The sequence below is a fragment of the Periplaneta americana genome, chromosome 1 (assembly GCF_040183065.1).
Source record: "Periplaneta americana isolate PAMFEO1 chromosome 1, P.americana_PAMFEO1_priV1, whole genome shotgun sequence".
In the NCBI taxonomy this organism is placed as follows: Eukaryota; Metazoa; Arthropoda; class Insecta; order Blattodea; family Blattidae; genus Periplaneta; species Periplaneta americana.
This window is the reverse complement of record NC_091117.1, coordinates 29,068,316-29,095,874: the sequence shown is the minus strand read 5'-3', so window position 1 is coordinate 29,095,874 and position 27,559 is coordinate 29,068,316. Positions and strand designations below refer to the sequence as shown.

The 27,559-nt window shown below is 35.5% G+C and overlaps 1 protein-coding gene across 3 annotated transcripts; it reads right to left on the bottom strand.

Annotated features, from left to right (window-relative positions):
• Positions 1-4,192: 4,192 nt before the first annotated feature.
• Positions 4,193-18,441, bottom strand: LOC138694342 (uroporphyrinogen-III synthase-like). Of its 3 annotated transcripts, none has more exons than XM_069817983.1 (5): positions 18,415-18,441; positions 17,727-17,966; positions 17,282-17,482; positions 14,277-14,539; positions 4,193-9,861 (listed from the first exon to the last, which is right to left on the bottom strand). In XM_069817983.1, exons 2-5 carry the CDS (start codon positions 17,914-17,916, stop codon positions 9,745-9,747), a joined length of 771 nt encoding a protein of 256 aa, XP_069674084.1. In that variant the 5' UTR covers positions 17,917-17,966; positions 18,415-18,441; the 3' UTR covers positions 4,193-9,744. The 3 variants fall into 3 exon arrangements, with proteins under 3 accessions (XP_069674084.1, XP_069674074.1, XP_069674066.1); XM_069817973.1 differs by lacking the exon at positions 18,415-18,441 and adding an exon at positions 18,288-18,399; XM_069817965.1 differs by lacking the exon at positions 18,415-18,441 and adding an exon at positions 18,221-18,366.
• Between the last annotated feature and the right edge of the window lie 9,118 nt (positions 18,442-27,559).

Below are 27,559 nucleotides of genomic sequence, written 5' to 3'. Positions count from 1 at the left end.
GGCCGCCGGGCCCTCAGCTTATAATGGGCCTCAAAATGAAAATGACAATAATAATAATAATAATAATAATAATAATAATAATAATAATAATAATAATAATAATAATTACTTATGGCTTTTAAGGAACCCGGAGGTTCATTGCCGCCCTCAAATAAGCCCGCCAACGGTCCCTATTCTGAGCAAGATTAATCCAATCTCTACCATCATATCCTACCTCCCTCAAACCCATTTTAATATTATCCTCCCATCTACGTCTCGGCCTCCCCAAAGGTCTTTTTCCCTCCGGCCTCCCAACTAACATATTATATGCATTTCTGGATTCGTCCATACGTGCTACATGCGCTGCCCATCTCAAACGTCTGGATTTAATGTTCCTAATTATGTCAGGTGAACAATACAATGCGTGCAGTTCTGTGTTGTGTAACTTCCTCCATTCTCCTCTAATTCCATCGCTCTTAACCCCAAATATTTTTTCTAAGAACCTTATTCTCAAACACCCTTAATCTCTGTTCCTCTCTCAAAGTGAATGTCAAAGTTTCACAACCATACAGAACAACCGGTAATATAATTGTTTTACTAATTCCTACTTTCAGATTTTTTGACAGCAGACTAGATAACAGAAGCTTCTCAACCGAATAATAACAGGCATTTCTCATATCTATTCTGTGTTTAATTTCCTCCCGAGTGTCATTTATATTAAATTTGTTACTGTTGCTCCAAGATATTTGAATTTTTCCACCTCTTCGATGCTCAGTTGATGATGATGATGATGATGATCATCATCATTATTATTATTATTATTATTATTATTATTATTATTATTATTATTATCATCACTGGAATGCAAGTTGCCTTAAATAAAAATCATGAGACTAAAAAGATGTTTAACTCATTGATCTTATATGAACTACACAAAATACGAAACATTAAAATAACTGTTATTTTAAGAATGGTATCCCAATGACACATTTTTCATTGAGGAAACCGTTAAACAATTATCCCAGAAAATTATGACGAGAAAGTTCCGTTGACTCTTCTCTATTGAAACGTCAGAACTGAGTAAATTTTTATTCTGCGCAGAATGTAACTTACATCTGTTGCTGTTCTGTGGACGTTTACTTTGTTAGACTAATCATGGTGAGGTATGAAATATAGTTGACACTTCAATGCTACCAACCTTGAACCTAAAGCACTAATGTTACTAAATGTTACAGCTTAAAAAGTGATGTGATGAAAACAGTAACTTTACACACAACTCGCTGAATAAAGGAATAATAATAAATATTTCTGCCATATTTTCTGTTATATTATAATCGTGATACAAATAAATAACATTGGTGGATTTAATTTAAGACCGGTACTCATCCAGCATCATGATGAATTTGGGGAGATACGGTAGGCAGAGAAATCTGCTTTCGAGAGCCAGCTTTAATGGCTGGTGGGGGGAAACATCGTGGTAACAACAAGATACCTCCATTCTGGTTGGATGATCGTTCACCTCTGCTGAGGCATGTGGATGTGAGGCCAGCAGCCGACTGATCGGCCACGGCCCTTCATGGGCTGTCACGCTTCGGTTTTATTTTTATCGTGATATCTGTGTATTCGAGGAAGTGTTCTCAGTAGTGAAGTGAACCTAACAGCTACAAAATCTCTGAATTTAAGCAGCTGATCATGTAATGGAGGGAAAAGGATTAAAGTTGCAATATAGTACCTCACGTTACATTGTACAGACTGCAGCGTTGCCACAAGCAGTCCTTTCTATCTTCTCTTTTTACTCTCCACATTACTGAAATCAAGGTGAAAGCGAAAACTTTCACTATTGCAAGTCAAGTTCAGACGATGCGATGGTAAGAATTCGCTCGAGGACCTCTTCGCCTCCTTGACCTTATTCTACTTTATTTTTTGGTATACCACCTCTCCATGTATGTATTGTAGGATGCAATGGTTCCGATATTAAGCCTTATTATACATCTTGATTACACAACTTTTAACACTATATCACTTCGGAAAACACGTGAAAGAGGCATAATACGTTTTCCTTATTATACAATGATTGTATTGTCTTATTTTATAATATGCAATAATCATATACAGAACACGGAACGTGCTTGCTTAGGCGTGTCAAATTCGCTTCCGCTGCCTGTTTTTGAAACACGTTGACTACATTCTGTCCGGCGTCGTGTGTTCACCTACAATCGACCTCAAAGTAATACAAATATACCGATGTCACGCCCCTAGTTTGTTAATAAACTTCGTTATGCCTGTCTTATAAAAATATTATTTCTCATCACCTGCGGGCTATTGATAGGAGACACCTAGCCTGTATAAACAAAAATAATATTTGTTTCACTTACTAAAAACACTGAAAACATATCAAATATAAATAAAAAATAAATAAATATAAACAGAACAATGGCATGCGGTAGGGACTAGTATCTCGCCCACAAACCACCTGCGTCAACAACTGCCCCCATTTTACACGTCATGAAGTCCACAAGATTATGGAACTGGACTCCAAGCACTCTAGCTACTATCGATGAGCAAAAACCTACGCGAACCAGGGCAATAATTACATTTGTTGACGGAGTTGTTGCGTGTCTGTCATTCAGCAGTAATGCCGAGACTTTATAAAATATAAAGTAAGCAAAGAAAATAATATTAATGTATCACCGGCAAGCTGACAACAATCAATAACTTAGGAATTACACATCTTATTTTACGCTCGACCATGCCGAAATGTAATTATACACCTAGTAGCAGTCCTTTAATGCATGTCATTAAAGTACACCTATTCATTAAAGTTCAGGTTTTCGATTATTCTCGGATATGCAATCGAAAGACGAGGGAAACGTCACGGAGGCTGGAAGTCCAATACTGTCGCAGAAGGTTATGTTCTGTTACTATAATAATTAGCGTTAATTGTAAATAATATTCAAATAAATTCAATATGTCATCTCGTTTTTCAATTCTAAATCAATTTCCAGGTTATATAAAAATTAGTTCATGTTATTCTCTAGATTGTATCAAGGTCAATGACATTATTGTTCCTCTGAAAAAATCAAAACTTTCGCTTCTGCGCACATCTCACAATTTACGAGCTATGCACAAGGTCACTTCCGCTCTCCAGTCAGATACGAATAAAATGAATACTTATGAATAATTTCAAGTTAGAAATATGGTCGAGCATAAAAAGTCGTAGGAAACTTGCCTATAATGGTAATTAAGACGCTCGTATGAAAATTATGAAACTCGCTTGCGCTCGTTTCATAAACAAACATACTCGCGTCTTAATTACTATCATTATAGGCTCGTTGCATAAAGTGCTATTAAGCTGCTCATGGATATAATCATTATTATGATCAAGATGCAAGATAAGCAACTCAGTGCGACCAAGCGTTGAGCCGTATCGAATAAAGATAATAATGTTACGCATGGTATTCTCTATCTAGAATTCTACCCCCCCCCCATCAGAAATCTTAATTTGTACCCTGCCTGTGACGTTGGAGCGAGTTTCCTCTCTCGGGGCAAAGCTACAGTGCGGTCACGTCACGCTCGATCCGAAGAACGCCGACGGAAATAAGTCTGTAGGACGCAGGTAACACGCGGCATTTTAGATCCGTAATCTCCGGGGTATTGCACTTATATAACTTTCATTAATTAATGACATGCATGCAATAGTCATTTTTTTTTACTAACCTGTGTTACAGGAGTTGCTGAAAGTGGTGTCCATTAGCATTCAGCCGCGAAATTCACTCGACTTTGGTCGTCATGTGGCCGTAATTCTTGGACTACAGTAACTCTCTAAGGTTTCAATTTTAAAAGTTTAGTAGCCATATGGGCTGAAGTTTTTGATACCCCTACTTCTTGTGCAACACGATGTAAAGATTTATTAGCAGAACGTTCAAGTGATGCACCAATATCAAGTTTTACTTCTGTTAGAACCCTTCGTTTTGGCCTACAAATTACCAGCCATTAGTAAAATGAAAAAAACTTTGGTTAATCTCAAACCCTTGACGATTACATTATTTAGCATTGTGTAGGTTTCCTTTAATGTGTCTATATTTCTACTTAGAAAACAAATGCTATCTGCAGATTGATATTCAAGCGTACCTTTGAGATTGAGTAACAATTTACTGATAACTTTTTGACGTAATCCTACAGATAGAAGGAAAAGTGGGATGGAAATAACAAATAAACTTCTCAAATAATTTTATTAAAAATAAATATTTAGCAAGCAATTAACAGTGCACATACATACAATTTACAATGAATAACACTGGAGAGAATAGTTAAATCATACATAATATATACACTGGTAAAAAAATTAAAGGGACATGCGTTTAACTATAAAAATTCGTAAAGAATATTGAAGTTACAAATTGTATTGCACATTTATTATACATGCATGGTTTGGTTATATAAATCACCAACCAAACAAACATTCTGCGCCTTCACTATTTACGAAGACATTAACGGAATCAAAGTGGCTGTGTGATAAGTATCATTGCTTCCAACGCAGTCTAGGGGATTGGAGTGCGCAACTCAGGTCAATATGGTTGTTTATATTGAGTTGGACATCATGAGGTATCTGAATGAGATGTAAGAGGCTCGGGCAGTCACAATGGTGGAAGGGAATAAGTCCAGGGCCCTAGGCAGTGCTAAAATTTGCCTCCCCCAACTCTCAAACAGTTTATGAGCAGCTACAGTATTATGTTTACAGTATGTTTAGTTTAAATTAGTTTTAACCATGACCAAATTTAGCTTTCCTGATTTCTCTCAGACTACTACTGACTTTTCAGAATGTGGACACCCTATTAAATTTATTTGCTTTATTGTCACGTTTCTAAAGACATTGATGTTAATAAAAAGTGACTGGTTTCTTACCATAATTCCTATTACAAAAGGATCTAAAAATACATTTAAAATTGCAAGCCTCATCCAGATCTCAGATGTTCTTCAAACTGTCAGATAATATCCTGTGCAATTTCTGTAAAATAAACAAAGAAGAAATACCAATCTAGATCACAGACACATTCATTGCTAAAACTCCAGTTGTGAACGAAATTCCTCCATGGAAATGGGTGATTCCAGAACATAGCATACAAATTCCAGGAAATCATTTCAAAAATGACCCTCCACACATTCTTAAGTTAGATGCCATGGAACTACTCTGCAGCACATATAAGGATCATCTTCAAATTTATACAGATGAATCTCTAAATCCTAATAATGGGACATCAGGAGCAGGGTATTATATTCCAAAATATCAAGAAAGTTATTTCATACCATGTTCATCCTCCTCCAGTCTTGACACTGAATTGCTAGCTATTGATGCTGCTCTTCAGTGTGTTACTCAAATTTCTGAAAAATCTATTTGCATACTTAGGGTGCTATTCATAGACATTTTGCAGCACGCGCTACAAGCGTACTAAGCTAGCCCCGGCTATCCACTGGTTACTTGTACAGAATTCAAATCATATCCTATCGCTAACACTGGTTTATAAATACGAAAAATGCTGATCATCCACTGCAAGCCCGCGCTAAAAATGTCTATGAATACGGCCCTTACTGACTCCAAGGGGGCTATATTTAATATAATTAAATATGTACCAAACCTATATGCACATAGAATTATTCCAATTCAGAAACAAGTAAACTAAGAAAACTCCAAAAGGAAATAACATTTCAATGGATACCTAGTCATTGTGGTATACCTGGAAACAAGAAAGTCGATAATATTGCAAAACAGGCAACATATTTGCAACCAAGCCCTCTTCAAGTGATATCTCTACCCTCCAGTGCTTTTGTTTCAGTAGTCTCATTTTATAAACAATTGGCTCTCTTCTGACAAAGGAAAAATTTTACAGTCTGTACAAAAGAAACCAAATGATCTGGAAATGTACAAAAACTTGCCCAGACATGTTCAAACATTTTTAACAAGAGCCAGAACAGGTCACATTGCCACTCAATTGTACCTACACCGATTTCACATTTCTGATAATCCTACTTGTCTGTGGTGTAATAATCATGATGAAGATCTGGAACACATTCTTCTATACTGTCCATCCATAAACCACAAAAGAAGTAAATTAAAATCATCAGTACCAGTTGCAGAAGACACAGCCCTGCAGTATACTGTAAATTTATTTCAACTCAATAACAATGTAACTTTATTCTCTCAACAATAGGATTTGCTCTCCACACAGTAACACAGTATTTGTTAGTGCACTCCACTGACGACAATGACAATTTACTTGGACTATTACGAACAACAATGAACTGTTAGTTTTCAGTTCACAGTTCTTCTAGCTCAGTCACTCGAGTTCACAGTATCTCGAACCACAGACCTTCAGAGACAGTCCACTGTACTCGAACTCAGGTCCCTCCAACTGCGGTCCACTGCACTCGAACTCAGGTCCCTCCAACTGCGGTCCACTGCACTCGAACTCAGGCCTTCGGATGCTGACACAGTTGCGGACGCACACTCAAGTCGAACTCCGGTACACAAGACTGGCTGGCTTGCTCTGTTCACTGGCTTACTCACTGAATGGCTGAATAAACTGAAAACTGCTCAAGTTCGCTCGTGTTTCTTCTTTTATAGCTAAACCATAGTTACGAGAAATTTCTACAGGTGTCCTGAGATAGCTCTCTCGAATTATCTGGATATCTCCACTTCGACGGACTCCTTTGGACGATTTGGGAAGGTCCGTCCCCCCTTCACTCCCCAAGTAGCAGTTGCGCGTGCAACCTCCCCTCGCCGCGTTGACGTAATACACCCCCTCTGCCCTTCAGCATGCAGATGCTCCCCGTACCAGCGTTTCGTCTGCCGCACGCCCTGTCGGACGCGTGTTCGAACCCCGTTGCAGCTGTCACAATATATTGACTACACCCCAACTCTGGCTACTAGCAACAGGCATCTATAATGAACTCTGATCAATATACCCCTCATTTCTCATGAAAAAGAAAAACTGAATAGACTATAGTGGACTTATGTTGTCAGCAAACAGCTGGATATATTAAAAAGATTGACTGATTACCATAATCCCACAACACAATATCCGTACAAACAGTAAGGGAAAAGAATAATACAAAACTATAGGCTGTCTATGACAAAGTCCGTAAATACGGAATTTTTTATGTCCCGTATGGATTTCATACAGGACAAGTTTCACATATCTCAAATACGGGACACTTGGCAACCCTAGTCTGTTCATATATCGTCATCCTGGTGGGCGTTTTTTCCAGAAGCTGAAGTCCAGAAAATGGATAAATTTTGCTCCGACTCTATATATTATAATGTGGGATGGCATCACCATAGACAAGGAAACAGACATTGCCATTATTAGATGTCGACTTAATGCAGCAGGCAGAATGCTGTTGTGCTGGATCATGTGATGCCTATTTCTGATGGTTTGGGTCAGAAGATAAACAGTCCAGAAGTCCCTCAGACTACAGCAAGTTGAAGTCACCTTTCTGGAAAATTGAGACATTCCTCAAACTGACAAATGAGATATGATTGGAAACAACCTCGATGGTATGAGTAGTGTTAGAGGTGTACAGTAAATATACCAGACATTGAAGTCTTGTTTAATCAACAAAATTTGATACCACAATTTCAAGGGAAAAAATGGAACTCTCTGCATCATAATCCACAGTTGATTCCCGATTTACCACGAAAATCGTCTGTAGCTGCATTTAGATTGGCAACAGGCCATGACTGTTTGGCCAAGCATCTGCATAGAATTGGAATATATCAGTCCCCTAACTGCCCATTGTGCAACTCAAATCAAGAAATGGATTCAGAACATCTCAAAATCTGTGCGTCAGTGGCTAACCATGACAATATCTTTGAAAAATATTGGCGTGCAAGAGGTCAAATAACTTTATTGTCAAATGCCTGGCATTAGAAAACAACAACAACAAATGTGCTTACATGAAGGGAGTTTTCACTTTGATTTATGCTGCCTGACAAACTTCTCTTTGAAATTATTCAAATCTGCTTTACAGGGAGCTTTACCTGAAAAACTAGATTTGCATAATAAACAGAAAACCACAATTCCAAGTCTCACAGAGTTGTGCGCACTCGATGTGGGTCTCTGGCGTCTCATCAGCCCATGCGAGTTGTGTGGATATAAAGGGAAAAATTGAGACGGTGTCAGGTGGAGTTCCTCGGTAGTTCAGTTGGTAGAGCACTGGTACATTCAATCAGAGGTCCTGGGATCGATACCCGACCCCAGAACATTTTTTTCCCTTGAAATCATTCAAATCTGCTTTACAGGGAGCTTCACCTGAAAAACTAGACTTGCATTCTCTTTGAAACTTCAGTCCTTTAAGTGATAAGTAAACAAGATTAGAATTGTTAAAGTTATATGTCATTTTACAATAATCTCCCTCTAATTTTTTTAGCAGTGCATTTACACGTCTGTCTTCCATAGTATTCGAAGAGCAAGCAGCCTTATAGATCACTCACATGTTCATGAAAGATCACAGTCACAACTACAGAGAGTATTTTATGCAATGTTGTACTACTAACAGAACCCACTTGGCAGACAATAGATTTGTTCCAGCACGGTTCAGAATCAATTCTGAACTGGCTGATCATACACAGTAGCTCAATATATGTTCCAACAAGACTAGAACTGATTCCAAACCGATACTGAACTCCCAGTTCCCTGTTCTAACATTCTTTAGAACTCATTCGGAACAAGTGAAATTGATTCTCAAGAGCAGGAACTGGGAATTCTGAATTGATGACACATGCGCAGATGGTTTAATCTGAAGTTATGATTAAAATGCTTCGAGACTAGGCAGGTTAAAATAAAAAAATAGTGAATCATGAGTGATTTGGAAGGTGATAGCGATATATTTTACAAAAATTAAGTTCAGAAGATGAATATAATTTTGATATAAGAAGAAACTCGAAGGCCGTGAAAGGACAGTTCAAGAAACGTTCCAAAAACGTAAAATACCGAACTAGTTCTGACACCATACACAACTGGAGCATGCGTTGAAAGAAGTTCGGTATTAGTTCAGAACGCATTCTGAATTGCTTGCTGGAACAAACCTAATGTATCACTGCTAGACAAAAAAGTCAAATGAACTCATGAAATAAAATTGTTACTGAAAAACTACACTGACAATGGAAACTTCAAATTAAACATAACACAGTGGTCATTATCTGCCAATATCTAATGTGTATGGCTCCCAAACAAACAAATGCAGTATCCGTTAACATATGAAACTGTCAGGATATAAATGGACCTTCTTTTCTCATTCATCTTTGTTGATCGATTATTGGCTCAAAACAAATGGGATTTGTTATTAAACATTTTGGTACTGTAAGCAGAAGTTTTGGTGCTGCTCAGTTCCTTGAATGTGCCAAAAAATATAATAATCTTATCTTGTGCTTTGATTTGATTCTCGATCTGTGATTTATCTCAATTATGCATTTTAAAGCAAACTTCCCATAAAATTTTTTAGAGTTACAAAAGTATTCAATTTCACGTTATATCTCATTCATAATGCAAATTATATTTAAACTTGATGTACAGAAGAATCAATTGAACATTTTTCTGTTCAGTAGTGATGCATCATGGCTGACTATGTGGAGTCTGACAGAAGCAGAACGCGTAAAAAATCACTCTATAGTAACACATACCGATACTGAACAACTTTGTACATTTTTGTACATCGTATATTCATTATTTTTACAAGATTTGAAGTCATACTTCGATTAAAGCAGAATTAACACTTCAGAACAGCTTCTAAAAGATGCTCTGGTGTTGGTCTTGATGCAACTGACCATACTTTCAAATTATAATCTAAAATGGCTTCTTGTGTTGTTGGTCCAATTGCAACAAACTGAAAAAAAAGACAATGAATTAATTATCTACAGTAAATATTATGAAATCTATTAACAATAAATAATAAATTAACATAATATTTGACTTTAATTACCACCAAGGCATATCTAATTATTATAGGTTTGTTCCAGGAAGCAATTCAGAACGCACTCTGAACTAATACCGAATTTCTTTCGACGCATGAGCCAATTGTGTACGGTGTCAGAACTATTTCAGGATTTTACGTTGTTGGAACGTTTCTTGAACTCCTCTTTCACAGCCTTCGGAGATTCTTCTCATATTAAAATTATATTCATCTTATGAACTCAATTCGTCATAAAATATATCACTCATGATCGACTTTTTTTTTATTTTAACCTGCTTAGTCTCGAAGCATTTTAACCATAACTTCAGATTAAACCATTTGCGCATGCGTCAACAATTCGGAATTCCCACTTCTGCTCTTAATTGAGAATGAGTTCCAAATCACATTGGAACAGATAACTGGGAGTTCAGAATCGGTTCGAAATCTTGTTGGAACATACATTAAACTACTGCGCATGAGCAGGCAATTCAGAACCGATTCTGAACCGTGCTGGAACAAACCTTATAAGTTAGTTACAGTTTGAGTTTTTTGTTAAAATAAAAACAGAGCTGTTTCTTCTCTTTTTAAATACAAATGAAAAAGTTCTATACAGATTATACACAAAATATCAGCACTCTTCGTATGAATTGTAGGGGAGACTGTTGTACCTTTAGCATAGTGTACCTTTGAACATTTTTTGTTTTTTAATTTTTGCTGCGACCTAGAGGACTCAAAATGAAGTAGACTGTAGAAAAAGCCGCTAAGTAGCTTTGGTCGTAGTTTCAGTTTGACTTATTGCAAAGTGTGAGTTCCATGGACAAAAGAAGTTTTTTAGTACCAAAAGTAAACATTTCGTTCATTGATGTATGTTTTCTAACACAAAACCAGATTGCATTTGTTAATATCTTTCAAGTACGGTGTGTTCCCTATCATCTGGTGAGTAATAACATATTTTAATTTCCATGATTTATTTGACTCTCTAGTTTTCGGAGCCATATTTGTTTAAACGTGCACCCTCTTGTACCTTTGAACACAAAACATCTTGTACCACGGAACAAGTTCCAAATTACACAATACTATCGGTTTTTGTTTTTCTTTTATTTTAAGGTCATGTCACAAAGTAAGTCTGGAGTTAAAGAGGTCCCCAGTGTTGTTGTAACCACACAAACGAGTACAACCGTAGTGAGGAAATACATGTATTTATGACCATTGTAATAGTTTATTATGAGCAATAGTGACAGTGATAATCAACGAGGCATATCTGGTTATTATAGGAAACTTCAGAGGCATGTCGAAAAAAGGAAAGACGTACTGATTCGGATGTCTTGAAGAAAGCTGTTGAAGCAATTATTGGTCCTCCAGGAAATCTCAATCAGAGAAGTCTGCTCTAGTTTATGATTGAAAATACATTTTAAATATGATTGTTAGTTTTTACAGCTATATTCCCACCTACTGTATATTTCATGTTCCAACTTACAAGAGGGTATGTTCCAAGGTACATGATCCTGTTGTACCTTTGAACACATTACATATCTCTTCATTTTATTTTTTCCATCCTTAATAGATCTGTAAAACAGGAAAATACATACAGGATGTTGTAAAGGAATCTTCAATAATTATTTCAAGCATTTTTTCATTTAAAAAATTTCATTTCCCAAAATTAAAAAAAAAAAAATAAAATGTGAAAAATGTTTAAAGGTACAACAGTCTCCCCTAAGTGTCCTATGGTGATATTTCTGCTAATTGTTACAATTATGCGACACAGACGAAAATGGGTATTTTTGTAATACCAAGAGTGCAAGGAGCTAGGAAGTAAGACTCTCTAAATTCCTACAACTACTGGGAACAATAAAATACATACAGTAAAACCCCCTTCTTAACGAATCTCTGAGCAATTACTCATCACACAGTCCCTGGTCAGCACAGAAAGACACAACTTGGCATATCAACAGATAGTTACCGCTCACTACCACAGTGCATAGAGCCCTACACTGTGCGCTTTTCTCATTTTACATAACTTGTCTTGTAACTTTTTGACAAGCCTTCATACAGCATTGTTCGGTGGCATGATTCAATTGATCATATAAAATAATATTGTAGTAAAACAAGACTTAAAAGATGTCAGTATATTTTATTTTCCTGAGCACTGGCTAAGTCAGATTTCCTTGAATTAATAAACAAACTGGTTTTGTTCTTGAAAGTAAATTTTTAAGAGTATCAAAACAACATGGAGGGAGGTATCTGCATGTTTGTAAAAAAAAACATACATTTTGAGCAACTGCTACACGAAATTGAGGTAAGATTCTCATTTCTGTAAATTCACTAGTTACACAAAAGATCACTTCCCAGAATGTAGTGCTGAAACGTTATCTACAACAGCTGGTGATCTGCTTGCAAGACTAGTTCCATAGGAGTAACAGTCCCTCAGGTTTGACTCTTTCTGTACTTACTATAGGCAGCAGATATTTTTTTTTAACCTGCTGTGAACATCTGTGTGCACAGTTTGAGGGGAGTTTCGACACGAACTCAGTAACAGTATCTTTGTTAGATAATAACTGCTCACTTATTGTTCTATCTGATGATATGGAGTTAGCAGAAGAGGAGAAGATACTAAAAGATATGCTACTGGAGCTAAGTGACAGCTGTGAGCAGTATGGGATGAAGATAAATGCAAACATGACGAATGAAAAATAAAGAAGGTAAACGTGAAAATTCGAAATGAGAGAGTAGAGCAAGTGGACAGCTTCAAATACGTGGGGTGTACTATAAGTAGTAACATGAGCTGCTGCCAGGAAGTCAAAAGGAGGATAGCAATGGCCAAGGAAGCTTTTAATAGAAAAAGGAGTATTTTCTGTGGACCTCTGAAAAAGAACTAAGGCTAGTAAAGTGCTTTGTGTGAAGTGTGGCATTGTATGGGCTAGAAACACGGTCATTATGACGAAGTGAAGAGAACGACTAGAAGCATTTGAAATATGGATATGGAGAAGAATAGAGAGTGTGAAGTGGACAGACAAAATAAGAAATGAAGCTGTGTTGGAAAGAGTGGATGAAAAAAGAATGATGCTGAAACTGATCAGGAAGAAAAAAAGGAATTGACTGGGTCACTTGGCTAAGAAGATACTGCCTACTGAAGAATACACTGGAAGGAATGGTGAACAAGAGAAAAGTTCAGGGCAGAAGAAGATATCAGATAATAGACAACATTAAGATATATGGATCGTATGCAGAGACTAACAAGAAGGCAGAAAAAGAGAAGATTGACAATGGTGGGTTTGCAGTGAAGGACATGCACTTGAGCAGAAAACGAATGAATGAATGCTCTATGAAAATTGCAAACCCCTCCCCCAAAAATAATACTTTTTTTTTTGTATCCTATGAATATTACGAAATGGAAATATAAAAATTGGAAATTTATCTTTTGAAGAGGTGGAGAAGTTCAAATATCTGGGAGCAACAGTAACAAATATAAATGATACTCGGGAGGAAATTAAACACAGAATAAATATGGGAAATGCCTGTTATTATTCGGTTGAGAAACTTTTATCATCTAGTCTGCTGTCGAAAAATCTTAAGGTTAGAATTTATAAAACAGTTATATTACCGGTTGTTCTTTATGGTTGTGAAACTTGGACTCTCACTTTGAGAGAGGAACAGAGACTACGGGTGTTTGAGAATAAGATTCATAGGAAAATATTTGGGGCTAAGAGGGATGAAGTTACAGGAGAATGGAGAAAGTTACACAACACAGAACTGCACGCATTGTATTCTTCATCTGACATAATTAGGAACATTAAATCCTGACGTTTGAGATGGGCAGGGCATGTAGCACGTATGAGCGAATCCAGAAATGCATATAGAGTGTTAGTTGGAGGCCGGAGGGAAAAAGACCTTTAGGGAGGCTGAGATGTAGATGGGAAGATAATATTAAAATGGATTTGAGGGAGGTGGGATATGATGATAGAGAATGGATTAATTTTGCTCAGGATAGGGACCGATGGGGGGCTTATGTGAGGGCAGCAATGAACCTCTGGGTTCCTTAAAAACCAGTAAGTAAGTATCCTACGAATATTATTTCTTTTCCACAGTGCTATTTAAATATAATATGCAATTTATCCTCTACACTAGGTGTCAAACATTTCTCATCTGTGTGAGTAAAAATAAAAACTAAATACTAAAAGTTTATCAAGATTTAAAGACAGAAATATTTAATCATGACAATTCAAGAATACGTGACAAAAATGGCAGAAACCGAAACACAAATTTAAGGATGACATTAAAAAAAAAATCATTTCTGTTATTAACTAGTCTAGTAGCTACGTTTATAATATTTTATTCCAAAACCTCTTTACCTTCAGCTCTTCTAGAGGAACTTCCAGTTTGTGGAGGATGGGAACTGTGAACTTCAATCCAGAAGGACTGAAATATACCACCACTTCTGGGAAGCCATCACTTTGATGAACAACTTCTTGTAACCTTTGTTCAAGTTGCTGATGAACTTGTGTGCGATAAACTGTAACTTGGACTAGATTCACACCTCCTTCGGCAAGTCGAGTGGGAAGTTCGTCTCGTTTCAGATTTCCACATGGAAACAAGAGAGGGTACTCGTATCTGTCTGTAATGAACAACTTTGTTATCTAGCAAAGAAAAATAAGCTTCACACGCATTAAATTGAAGACCTTCCCGGAAAATGGAAGTAATATCAGATTCTTGAGATATGTGATGTAAGTGAAAATGACTATTTATGCAACAAGTTGCGAAATGATAGCATTTTAGGCACGAGAAGTGAAAATTGTCCACTGACCCGAAGGGCAGGTGGACAACACAGCAGATGCTTAAAAAGCTAGTTTCGCAAGTGTTTCATACAAGATTTTTTAGACAGTCACTCGAGAATCCCTAATGTATATTTATATTTTAAAGAGAATAAAACTGTTGATTCGTTCTCTCGCAATAGCTAACTTATGATGTTAAAGACGAAAGAGCATCACATTCATATGGAAAGAGATAGATTTCATGGTCTTTGGATATGTAGTAGGCTATGGTGATTGTTTTGCTATTGTGAATATTTATAATAAATAAATACTTGGAATTTATGTTGTCAGTATTTCTAATTAGCATGCTTAAAAGTACTTCTAGGCACGAAAATTTATTTTTAAGCATGCTAATTTATGGATGCAGAAATCAATGACTTTTCGATAATAAAATGAAAATCGAAAAGTCGTCATTATGAAACAACTATCCACAAAAGTAATTTCAAAGCATTTATTTATAACAAAAAATTTGAAATAGGCTAAATCTAACTGCTACAAGCTGAGATATGGTACACTATATAGAGAAATATACAAACTTACGGAAAATGGCTGCCAAAGTAACCCAGTTACATATTCCTCAACATAGGTAAATTTTTTAAAAATATATTTCCATAATAATAATGTGCATAAATGATATAGGCTTCCATTGGAAAGATGATTTTTCAGAGAATATAAATCAGGGATGGGTAACTCGTATTGTAAACAGAGCAGTCAGCATGAATATCTACGTACAACAGCAACTGTAGCGGGAGAAGCTAAACTCTCTGAGAGTGGCTGTTTCCCGGCCTATCAATAAAAAAAAAAAAAACGAACAAACAAAAATGGAAATTTTGAGCATATCACAGGGTCCCGGTCCCCTTAACTAACCATAACTACCTGAGCTAACCTAAGCTAACATAACATTATCAGGTTAGCTTAATTTGGCTGTTTTGCTTGGGTTAGTTAAGGTTAGATTAGGTTAGGTTAGTTCAAGTTGTGATAGTTTAAGGTATATGTACACCTTTACATACAAAAAATTTTGTTTTGTATAATTTTGCTCTGTAAAATTTTTATACAATTGAGAACGGTACCAGAAAGAGAATGAAATGAACAGATCCCTTGAAATTGTCTAAATTGTTTTTAAAAATTATTTTGTTTATAATTTTGACATGCAATTTTAAACATGATAGCTCATGCAGTTTTTAAGCTAGAACCACAGTTTTTTCACTGTTTTATAGCTAAAACTATTCTTTAGTGCCTGAGATAGAGCTAATTTTTATTTTTATTTACATTAATTAAATATTACCATATATGTAAGTTACAATAATATTTTATATTGCATAAATCATGTAAAAAATCCGGTGAAACGAGCGTTGAGCGGATTCCGCCGATTTTGGAATAGACACCGACATACTTGAACTGCCAACATAGAAAACAAAAAATCACACACAATCGCTTTCATCTTCATCTTGACGGGATAATAAAAGCCTAAACTAACCTAACCTAACCTAAGTGCGTCGGTATCTATTCCAAAATCGGCGGAATCCGCTCAACGCTCGTTTAACCAAAAATCCATAGCTAATTATTACTTACATAAATGTAATTTTACTCATTGTCAGGCACTGGGGGACATTTCAAGCTTCAAAATGACACCAATATCTTCTTGGTATCACCATATTTGACTGAGATATCATGTTTGAAAGAATTAAATATTCTAAAATTACTATTTATAGGAAATGAGCCACAAACTTTCAGAGCCTAGAAGATCATCATATATCACCTCTTAAGCAGTTTCATGTCGGTCCAGTTTCAGCTTCTTTCTGCCTCTCAAATACTCCGCCTTGTTTTAGCTTCAGATGTTGAATGTTTTTTTTGCATTTTTGTCCCTATTTCCATTGATGCAACAAATCCTGCGATGGTGTTTGTCCCAGGGTTTATGCCCATCCTCCTCAGAATTGTAATTTCTCCTTTTCGACTCTTATTAAAATGACGTACAACATCATTGACACACAAATTTACAGTTTTATGACTAACAGTAAAAGATTATAAATTACTTCATTATGTAAAAAAGTTTTTTCAATCTAATGATCATGCCCAGATATCTATGCATCTATTTCGGGACTAGAAAGAAGTTTATTTTACAAGCAATGCTGGACGAGGGGATTGACTGCTACGAAGATCACTCCAAAAGTAATGCACTCCAAAAGTAAGTGACCGTGGCTGATGACGCAGCATTTTGGAAAATGGGACTTATCTCAAAAACCATAAGGTATAAATCGAAAATTCTTATATCAAATTAAAGAGGAGAAAATTCTCTATTAAAATAGTTATATTTTGAAAATTCTAATTTTTTTTATCATTTTTTGCGTTTTGTGGGTGTACATATACCTTAAGGTAGGTTACAGTTGAAATTATGTTTTTCCGAAATTTTTTTCTATTACAATTCGAAAATCGAGCATAAAATCTTATTTTGCGAAAAAAAAAAGTTCGAAAATCGTAGAGTGGACCCCCAGAATTACCTTTACAAAATAAAAAGCAGCACAAAATAGTACAGGTTAGCTTCTTACTTTGAAGAATAATGTCAGCCAAGGCACCTGCATTTCCTGCACCACTTCCTTGACCACAGAGATTTAACTCATTTTTCAAAACATTTGCCGTTCCTTCTCCCACAACAAATGTCGGGTGATTCCGCCATACTTCAAGCAAGGCACTGGCATCTGTAAGACATGCGACTGCTTTCACTGCTCTTGGACTCGTGAAAATGAGACCTGAAAAAATATTTGCCATTCAGCCCTAAGTGAGCCGAAAAATGAGTACTAGCTGGCTCAGGTTAGCATAATATGTAACATTAAGCCGGGATTAACTTTTATTTTAAGTTTCTTTTTCATCATAGACGTACTAAAGATGCCATAAAATTGATGACACTAAGTTAGTTCTGTATTGATCGTTAGAACATAAGAGAATTTTCTTTCCATGTACATCAATGCAAATATGTAACGAATGCAGATTTACCTGAGAACTTTTCAGGATTTTGAAGGTGTTGAAGAAGTTTATTTAAATTAAAATATTCAAAATCCAGCACAGGAATATATGAGGTCTTATAACCAGCTTCTTCTATTCTCTTTTTGTATGGATCCTTTTCACTAATGCTGTCTTCTGTTGGAGCTTTAAAAATCAAGACCTCACCTCTTGCTACTTTCATGTTAATAAGTAGCCTTTTAACTGGCTCTGAAAATATTTCCACCGCATAATCTGAAAAAGTCAATAAAACATATAATAGTAGGCTACATTTCCACTACCCAATTCATCATCATGAAATTTCTCCAAATTCCCTGCTATAGCCCTATCCTCTGAATAAATAACTGAAAGTAACATAACCTATAATTGCAAGGAATTATGACCTATGGCATACGATTTATTAGAATGTGCAAACGTGTTGCTCTTGGTAAACAGTAGTACCTCAATCTTTATGACACAATAATTACCGGTACATGGATCAGACTTACTTCAAGACCAAGATCTAGAACTTAAAGAGACAGCATAACAATAAAAAAAACATAATATATCAATAACCTTTAGTTTATTCAACCTTTAAAAAAAATATATCTAATATTATTCCATACTAATTGCGCTGAAAGTCCTGAAATATCAAATAGCTAACAAAAGAACATAAAAAAACCGCTCAGAAAATGCTGTACACCTTACTATTATTATTTTACGATCAGCTGATTTACATCGTCATCAGTGTTGCCAACCTAATTTCCGAAAAGCCACTACACATAAGAACTTACCAAATATGTCATAAAACCCAGATATAAGATATAATAGTATAAATAGTTATTACACACTTAATACCGAAGCTATAAAATCAGCGATTCTTCATCTGTTTCTTCAGTTTCAAATAAAGGTGTGAAAGATGAAGTTGAAGCACCTTCAGTTGGTGCTTTTACTGCAGGTTTATACAGGGACATCATTTTATTTTTACTTCAATTTTTATTGTACCTGAGTTTTTGAATGTACTTCACTCCCACCCCTTCTACTAGTAAACTTCCAACCGTTCACGACACAGAGCCAAGGGCGCGTAAGCAGTACTGAGTTAGCGAGTATAGTACGTTCCAGAAATATGTTAGCGTTTTCCAGTGACGAAAGAACTTTCAATATTGAATCATATTTTCGCACAGGTACCGTCGTCCGTTTGCCTACGTCGCATCCCGGTTTCCCCCACCTGCTTCTGTTCGCCCCTCTGTTAAGTCTAGTAGCTGGGCTATCTTAGCTCTTTTCTGAAAACATTAATTTCTGTTAGGAATTGGACGTCTACGTAATATTATACAAGTGTTTAAAATAACTTAAATAAAAGGGCCTCGTTAAGTAATTAACTGTCACGTGATTTCCCCCCCCCCTTTCTACGACCCTGCGACAAAACCACTTGGACGGACAGTAGATAGCATTTCTGAGTAATTTTATCTTTTCGGATCGGGCAGAAGTGAAGACTGAATTTCCAGTACGTAAGGTATTCTTTTATAGAGTAGGTACCGAATTATTTCAACATGAGTTACTCGTACGAAGGGCGAAACTGGTAATTGGAATTAGGTACAATAGTCTATAGTGCGATAATATGCACAAAAGAACTGAAGCCTGTATCGAAATGAACGGCCACCATTTTAAAAAATGTGTTTAAATATCCATATTATGATTATTTTTCAATTTAACTTAATTCTCTATATTGTACGCTAATGTGCTGTAACAGTACAATATACACTGCATATTTAATACGTCCGAATGGATAGCTCAATTCGTGAGTAAAAACACTAAGTGTTAATACAGTACTGTATTTTGATTAAACAAAAACCTAATGAAAATTATCAAACTCAAAATTGCGGTATTTCCTAGTTTACATAAACGGATGAACTACTTTTCTTCCCTCCTATACCTAGTAAAGTGATTTGTATTTTACGCCGGTATCATCGAACTCCAGCCGTGGAAGGGGTAGCAAACGGTGTTTCCTGTTTCAGTCGTTAATAGAAAGGTATAGCCAGGTTAATATTAAAAATGTTAGTAAAAATAAAATGATGTCCCCGTATAACCACTCTAGTTTAGTGACATGAAATGAAAATAAATTAACCGAGTTATGAGAACAGATAAGCGGAAAATGTTTCAGGAACTCGCTAAAACTTGTCTTATAATCACGTCACATTATTTTCAGTAGACAGCGTAATAAAGTAATAAAAAAACTGGACACACAACATCTCCTATAAAAGTGACAGTTGCAAGGGCGCCCACAGGATCCATTCTCAATGGTAGCAAGATGATTAGAAAATTAGAGGAAACGGATGAACAAGGAAAGAGAAAGTTGAACATAAAAAAATAGCCAGTTCTGAAATCTAAATTACCCTGTGCACGTATTCATAGTTTGAAGCACGCGCTTTTGTTGAATTGTTTACTGAGGTTTGAGGAAACATGTATCGAACCACGGCCGTGATCGAACTCATAAAAAAAACTCGTAAAAATAAAAATCTCAGTGATAGCAACAGTGGTAGCAATTACTACCATTGGCTACCCCATGCGAGCGCCCTTGGTCAGTTGCATGTTTTTCTTTTCATAATCATGTATTCATGTATCTTATCTGTGAACTTCTTATTGTTACAATGTGTGAAAAATTAGGCGAGAAAATGTGCTGAATTTATCGTCTTGTTCCTGCGATAATCTTAGCGATTATAAGACAATTACACCAATTTTTCTTCTGTCATCGCTGTACATAAGCCGACAATGTTCAGGAAGAGGTTTTAAATTTTCAGTTGGGTCTATTACTTTGTTTACAGGAATTCATCCATTTTTTAATTTTTTTCTACTGTTTTATTTATTTTGTTTCAGAATTGTTAAATAATGAGATCAAGGCGTAGGCAAGAAACAGAATTCGCTGGCGAACTTTCATCAAGGCACTCTGTTTCCCAGAGGAGTGACAGGACTAACGCTACTAGCTTCGCTGGCCATCATTTGGACCTGGAAGCAACTTTGACTGAAGTCTGAAGTCCGAAGCTTCAGGGTCTATTACTTTCTTTACAGAGGAATTCATCTATTTTCAATTTTTTTCTACTTTTTTATTTATTTTGTTTCAGAATTGTTAAATAGTCATTTGGGCTGTATTAACCGGCCACAAAGAATCAGCGGCAGCTGATGACACCCGTTCCATGACAGCTCACTTCATACGTAAGCTGCTATGGACTTAATGCAGCTTCTCGCTACTATACTCTCTCCTTGTTAGCAATAGGCGTATTTATTTTCGTTGAGACTTTATTTTTCTTATAATAATCCGAAGTTAATATATGCCGCTCTTAATAATTGAATGCAATTACTGATATTTAACATTTTAACAGGGGAAATTAAAATATTATGACATACTATAAAAGTACAGTGTCCAAAAGCCGATGCAAATATTTAATTATGTAGTCTAATATGTTAAATACGTAATATGTCATGCATCTACTTGATATATTATATTGTAGAAGAAATCGACATAATAATCCTCGCCCAGCTGAAGATATAAGCGTTCCACGCATTGTATTTATATAATGTGTTTTATGTTGTGATGTGAAAGTAATTAGTGATCAAGAAAATTGACAATGCTTCGTTTGCTATACAAACGATGGGATCCATAATTACAGCGCAACGGAGGTTTCGAAATGTGTGCAGTATAGTGTTTGAATTGAATTTAAATGGGGAGAGCTGTGACAGCTAAAAGAAAGCTTGGTGCCATTTCCAAATAATCCAGGACCAGTTCCTGACTAGGTTTTGGAACCATCAGTGTACCAGACTGAACCCTTATTGTTCTCAGGTTTAAACTGACTTTCCCATTCACTGGGCTCTGTGTAAGTGACAGTGAATTTATTGCCAAACGAAATCCTTGATTCCAAGATGTCGCTTCTTATATTGAGAATCCGATAAACATCTCTGTTCCAAGAAAGTTTGAGGTGATCCAAGTATTCGATATTGAACACCGTTGTCTGGCGACAGATTCTGTGCAATGCCATGAATGTCTCAGCCTCAACTCAGATGTGTAATGGGGTGAGTCCTATCAACATTTCCACTGCCGGATATACGTGTTAATTACACGACTTTATTACGGTCGGTTTTATTTATCGCCTATACGATACGAGATTGAACGTAGCTGCGTGCATTGCACTTTACCTCGTATATCAGGTGAAGAGTTTGCAATCCAACATTGCCAACAAAACGAGATGCCACTACAGTGAAGTACTGATGTCGGGACTTTTCTCCCCGTGGGTTGGATTGGACTTGAAGGACCAACACTTTTTCCTTTGGGACTATGTAAAGGATTTCTAAATTTAGGAGTACTGAAGAAAGTTATAGCTAATGCAGTGAACAGTGTTGGCAGAAGCAATGTTACAAAACATCGGCCAGGAACTAGAATACTAATTGAACATTTCAAGAACAGCCGGCAGTGTCCGTGTTGAGATTCATTAATGAATATGTTGTGTTACGCTAATAACTAATCTATATGTTATTTTTGTATATTTTGTACATGATGTGAAATAGTTACATGCAAATGTAAATTTGCATTGGCTTGTGGACAATCGTGTTTCGAACAGAAACTGTTTTAAGATCATAATGATGTTTTGGGTTTAATTTAAGTAATTTCTATTTAAAAATATCAGTGTTATTATATTCTACATATAAACTTCACTAAGCCTTTTACATATGAGCAATTGTAGCGTCAATATATTTTGTCTACATTATCGAGGCAGTACAAGTTCGAACTTTACGAATATTTAATTTTATAGATGGAGGCTAAAGGAGACTTTATATGCGTATTTAATTACTGAATTCTCTTCAATTACGTGTTCTACTTAAAAGCTACGAAATATTACAAAAATAATATACCAAATTTCATGGAAGATGAAAGTACCCAGTAAAATGTCAATGCACCATATTAGATCAGTACACTTAATATTTTGTCTCACTGACATTTGAACCGAATCTCTAGAGTGGAAATGCAAATAAAAATAATTTTCTTAACTAAATTTGAATGCTACTCCTATAATATATCAATACTATTCTTGTATTTATATTACTGTAAATTCGCTTTGTAACTGCCTATAATACTGAACGTAGCTGAGATAGGGTGGGGAAGTAGAAATACTCGGAAAAATTGATCCAGAATAAGCTGATTGCCACAAACATATTTTTTGTAACATTAAAATAATAATGGACTTATTTTTAAAATAAACATTAATTATGAGACACTATGTGGGCATACAATACATTCAATTACAGCTAATATATATATATATAATTATAAATAACACAGAGAGAGAGTTATAGCTGGAAGCTGGGGGACCGGATGCTGTATAACCCAAGTGACATTTTCATATTTTATCATTTTTAAGATGATGGGAGGGAGTAATGAAGATCAGGTAAGTAAATTCAGTAAATATATTTAATGCATAATTATATAATTCTTTTTTGGTACATATTCATATATGACTGTATATCTTGGACTGTATTATCAATGGTAGTGGTAGTAGCAGTAGTAGTACTAATACTTGCAGCAGTATTGACTGACGATATAGCAATAATATTAAGCTACCACATCTTGTCGCAGAATATTCTTTTCTAAAATTTCATTATGTATTTTTTAACATTAATTTACATTTTCTTTTTTGTTCATTTGAATTGATTAGGATGCCGATATTTTAAATCCAAGATTTGGAGGGCTATCATTTCGATCATGTAAGTATATAGTTGTGAAGCGATAGGGCGCACGGTATTTTTCTTGTATTGTAGGCCCATAGTATTCGTTTTTGTATCATGAGTTCCATTAATTCTAGTAACCGTGTAGAAAGTTGGCACACTCCCATTCATTCCAAGGAGAAGAGAAAATATTACGTCATATCCAGAACTCATGTCTCTACAGTGTCATAACATTACATTTTGCAAATTAATAATATTTTTTTTACGTAGTATGTAACACGTGTATAATCTTCATTACAAATTCGTGCCATAATTACCAGATATACACTACTTACATAAATTACTATTATTTTTTGAGTTACAACAATGAAACTGTTTTTTCGCTTTACTTGAAAAAAACCGTGCTTAATGTACAATGATTATTTGATGTCAATATATATATGTATAAATTTAGCTTCCCTTATCAAAAGGTTGCCAGATTTGACAAAGCGTATTACACATAATTTGGAAACACACCTAAAAGGTAAAATGACATACATTTGAAACGGTTAGGGAATCGAATATACAAAATGTCAGAAAAATTTACACCCAAGTAGCGTTTGTGCTCATTTACAGTTAAGAAAGGGGGAAAAATATCATCAGATAGGTTAGAATGATTTGAATGCCATATACCGCGAGAAAAAAATAGTACGGATTTATTGGCATTGATATCTAAACCAATCAACAGCCATCGATTAAGATAACTTGACATTTCCATTATCACTCCCATACAAATGATTTCTCAATATCTGAACCGATCCTTTGAGGGCACTAATGGCTATTTCCTTCACAATGCTGTGTGTTAGGCCCAGGTTTTTACATTTGTTGGCAAAGAAGGAGGGTGTGGTACCTCGTGCTCCCACCATCAGACAGGCTATATTTATCTTTATAGAACGGGATTGTTGGTTCATAGATCCGTTTCTTTTCACTGTCCACCTCATGCGGTTAAACTTGAATGTTAATACAAATGTCTTATCAATACTGTCTTGTGTAGAAGCGTTTGGGAAAATCAAAGTGATCAGCCCACTCTAAATAACTTTCAAATTTAAGACAGGTCGTTAAAGAAGGGATTTATCACAATACACAATATCGGTAAAATAATCCAGGCTGCTTTCTAATAATAATATACGTTTTATAAGTCTTAAACGGGATAAGCTTTAAGTTACAATGATAAGATAAGCCGCTATCTCAATTGCGAAGATTATTTGCAGTGCAGAAGTAGCGTGAGGATTTAGCGATTTAGCCCACTTTTAACCACTTGCGTTAGTCTTGCCTACTTATATTAATTTTAGGACTCAACTGATATATGGAATGTCTTTCAATATTGTAGTGTTAGTGTAGCTAAAATGTAATAACATTTCTTTCCTTAAATGTTAAAAGTAGAGGTGGGGAAAAAATAACGCAACGGTTATTTTGGAACAGTTTCTTGCTTGAAACTGTTCCAAAAAGTAACAACACCATGTAATACTACGTTCCAAAATATGTGCTGTTCAGAGCTAATACGAAATACTTGCTTTCACAAAATACTCGTTTCACTTTGGGAATGCATTACGACAACGCCTGTTTCACAGAATGGAATATGTTTGGCTCTATGTTGAAGCAGAAGTGAGAATCTTCGTCACATAGAAGGAAATGTTGAAAAGTAAAGTAAAAGATAAATAGTAAAAATACGAAGAATGTCTTTGAAAAAATGTACAAATTATCTTGAAACTGATGTTACCGAATACAGGATTCTATTAATTATTAACATAATGCCTGTATTATGGGTAGAGTACCAGTAACCTAACTGTATTGTGCATTTTAACAAGGGAGATTAAAATATATCGGTTGTTTTATTTACAAATGTTGTCCATTTTTAGTTTCATTACCAACTCTTGAAATTAAACTAAATTCTGTTCAAACATGAAAAAGTGGAAGTTAACATCAATTATGATATCAGAAGACTTAATTATTATTAATATTTTATAGAAGTGAATAAAAAATTAATACTTAAATTAAATATTGGTTTTATTTTATGACGTCAGATGAATTGAAGCAGGGACGTAACAACGCTGTAAGGAACAAATTTGTGACAAGTGAGATTTCAATGTAAAAATACACTAACTTCGACTCTTGTTACGTTTTCATTGTTTCTATGAACCATTTAAAATTCTACTTACAATGTTGTTACGGTCCATACTATTAACAATACTTCAGAGCTGAAAGAAAAATAATTAAAAATCAGGTATTTGTATTGTGACATAAGAAGCCTTAGGCTAATTGTTAACAATACTTCAAAAATAAATTTATGAATGGTTTATAAAACCTAAGTGGCTAGGTAAGACGAGGCATCAGTATCGTTACTAACAGATTTTTACAAAATGACATGAATAACAAATCGGAAGAACTATAGTCACGTCGCTGTTATTTCCGGCGTGGCTCCGCCTCTTTACTTACGTCCTAGTAAGAGTAGGTTCTATAAAGAGTAGGTACATATAATCGTTCGCCATTTTAGTTCTTTCATTGCCAGTTGCGTTTAGCAGACGACGCTATTTTCCGCACCGTTAAACATTATCACGTCGTAGCACCTATGATAATCGCATTGTAAATTTTAGGTTTCATAGATAAATATCTAAGGAAAGCATAGAAAAAATTCGAAATCAAAATGTTTTTTGGGAAGGGAGAAAAAATTACTAACTTCGAAGTGTCATGTTCAAAATAGACATTGACACCTTCAAAAGTTCTTCTATTTTTAACTTTAGATGGGAGTCAAAGCGAGAGAAATGTTTAGAAAGAATTACTTTTAAAAGTGATTGCTGTTCGAAATCTGTACCGTACTAATTTCCCAGTTACTGGGAGTAACATATGCGCGGACCTCAGTTTGCAGAGTAACAACTTAGATCTGTTAGAACTGTGGATTCTCATAGAAAAGCCAGCCCTTCGGCGGGGCAAGTGGGGCGGTCACTCCAGGCCCCGCGCTTTGTGGGACTCGCTGCCGGAAAAAAAATTCAATCTGTTGACTACGTTCTTGTTATAATTTTTAATGTGAGAAACTTAAAAATAAATAGCTAAGTGAATGTTGAGCTAGCTTTTGTATACCTAACGAAATCAATTGTTGACTATAATATTTAATGTATGTGGATCGAATGTTGCACTGTTTGTTGAAGGTTTAATTACCAGAGTATCTAGCTGGATGGCTCTAAGTCATTGTTACCCTTGATTCTATTATTATTATTATTATTATTATTATTATTATTATTATTATTATTATTATTTTAAACAAATACACCTAAAAGAGCGCGGAATTAAAATTTTTACTGTTGTAAATTCTCATCTGCTTGCTGCAAACGGCAAGGAAAGAACGAAAATGGCGGACGATTATACCAAGTATCTATAGAGCCTTAGGAAGTCCATGACCAAATCAACAGCGAATGACAAGACGCATATGTTTAAATGTAGCCGACTTTCACGTGATTGGCTGCCGGAAATAAGAGCGACGGGACTAGGTATTGTTTTTACAGGGAAAGTTATGTACTATTTTTAACCAAGCTTTCATCAGTGGCGAAGCTAAGGTGTAAATACTGGGAGGCACCACACTGTGTTTGCTGTAGTCCTCCGAAAACGTTATAATTTCGTATCGACATTTCTTTCACAGCCCAGTGTACTTCGATACTCGTTTTCTCGATTTTACAATGTTCAACATTTTGTAACAATCAAAATGCTCTGAAGAAGGAAGTTAGCTTCCCTTATGAAAAGGTTGCCAGATTTGACAAAGCGTATTACATATAATTTGGAAAGGTAAAATGATATGCATTTGAAACGATAAGGGAATCGAACATACAAAATGTCAGAAAAATCCACACCTAAGCAGCGTTTGCGCTCACTTACAGTTAAGAAAGGGGGGGAGGGAATATCATCAGATAGGTTAGAATGATATGAATACCATATACCGCGAGAAAAATAATAGTACGGATTTACGTATTGACATTGATATCTAAACCAATCAACAGCCATCGGTTAAGATAACTTGAAATTTCCGTTATCACTCCCATACAAATGATTTCTCAATATCTGAACCGATCCTTTGAGGGCACTAATGGCTATATCTTTCACAATGC

Coding starts and splice junctions, on each gene's coding strand:
- LOC138694342 (XM_069817983.1), bottom strand. CDS start 17,916: ATGAAAGTAGCAAGAGGTGAGGTCTTGATTTTTAAAGCTCCAACAGAA. Junction 14,540..17,281: donor GGCTGACATTATTCTTCAAA/GTAAGAAGCTAA, acceptor TGTTCATTACAG/ACAGATACGAGTACCCTCTC. Junction 9,862..14,276: donor TTCCTCTAGAAGAGCTGAAG/GTAAAGAGGTTT, acceptor CTTTTTTTTCAG/TTTGTTGCAATTGGACCAAC.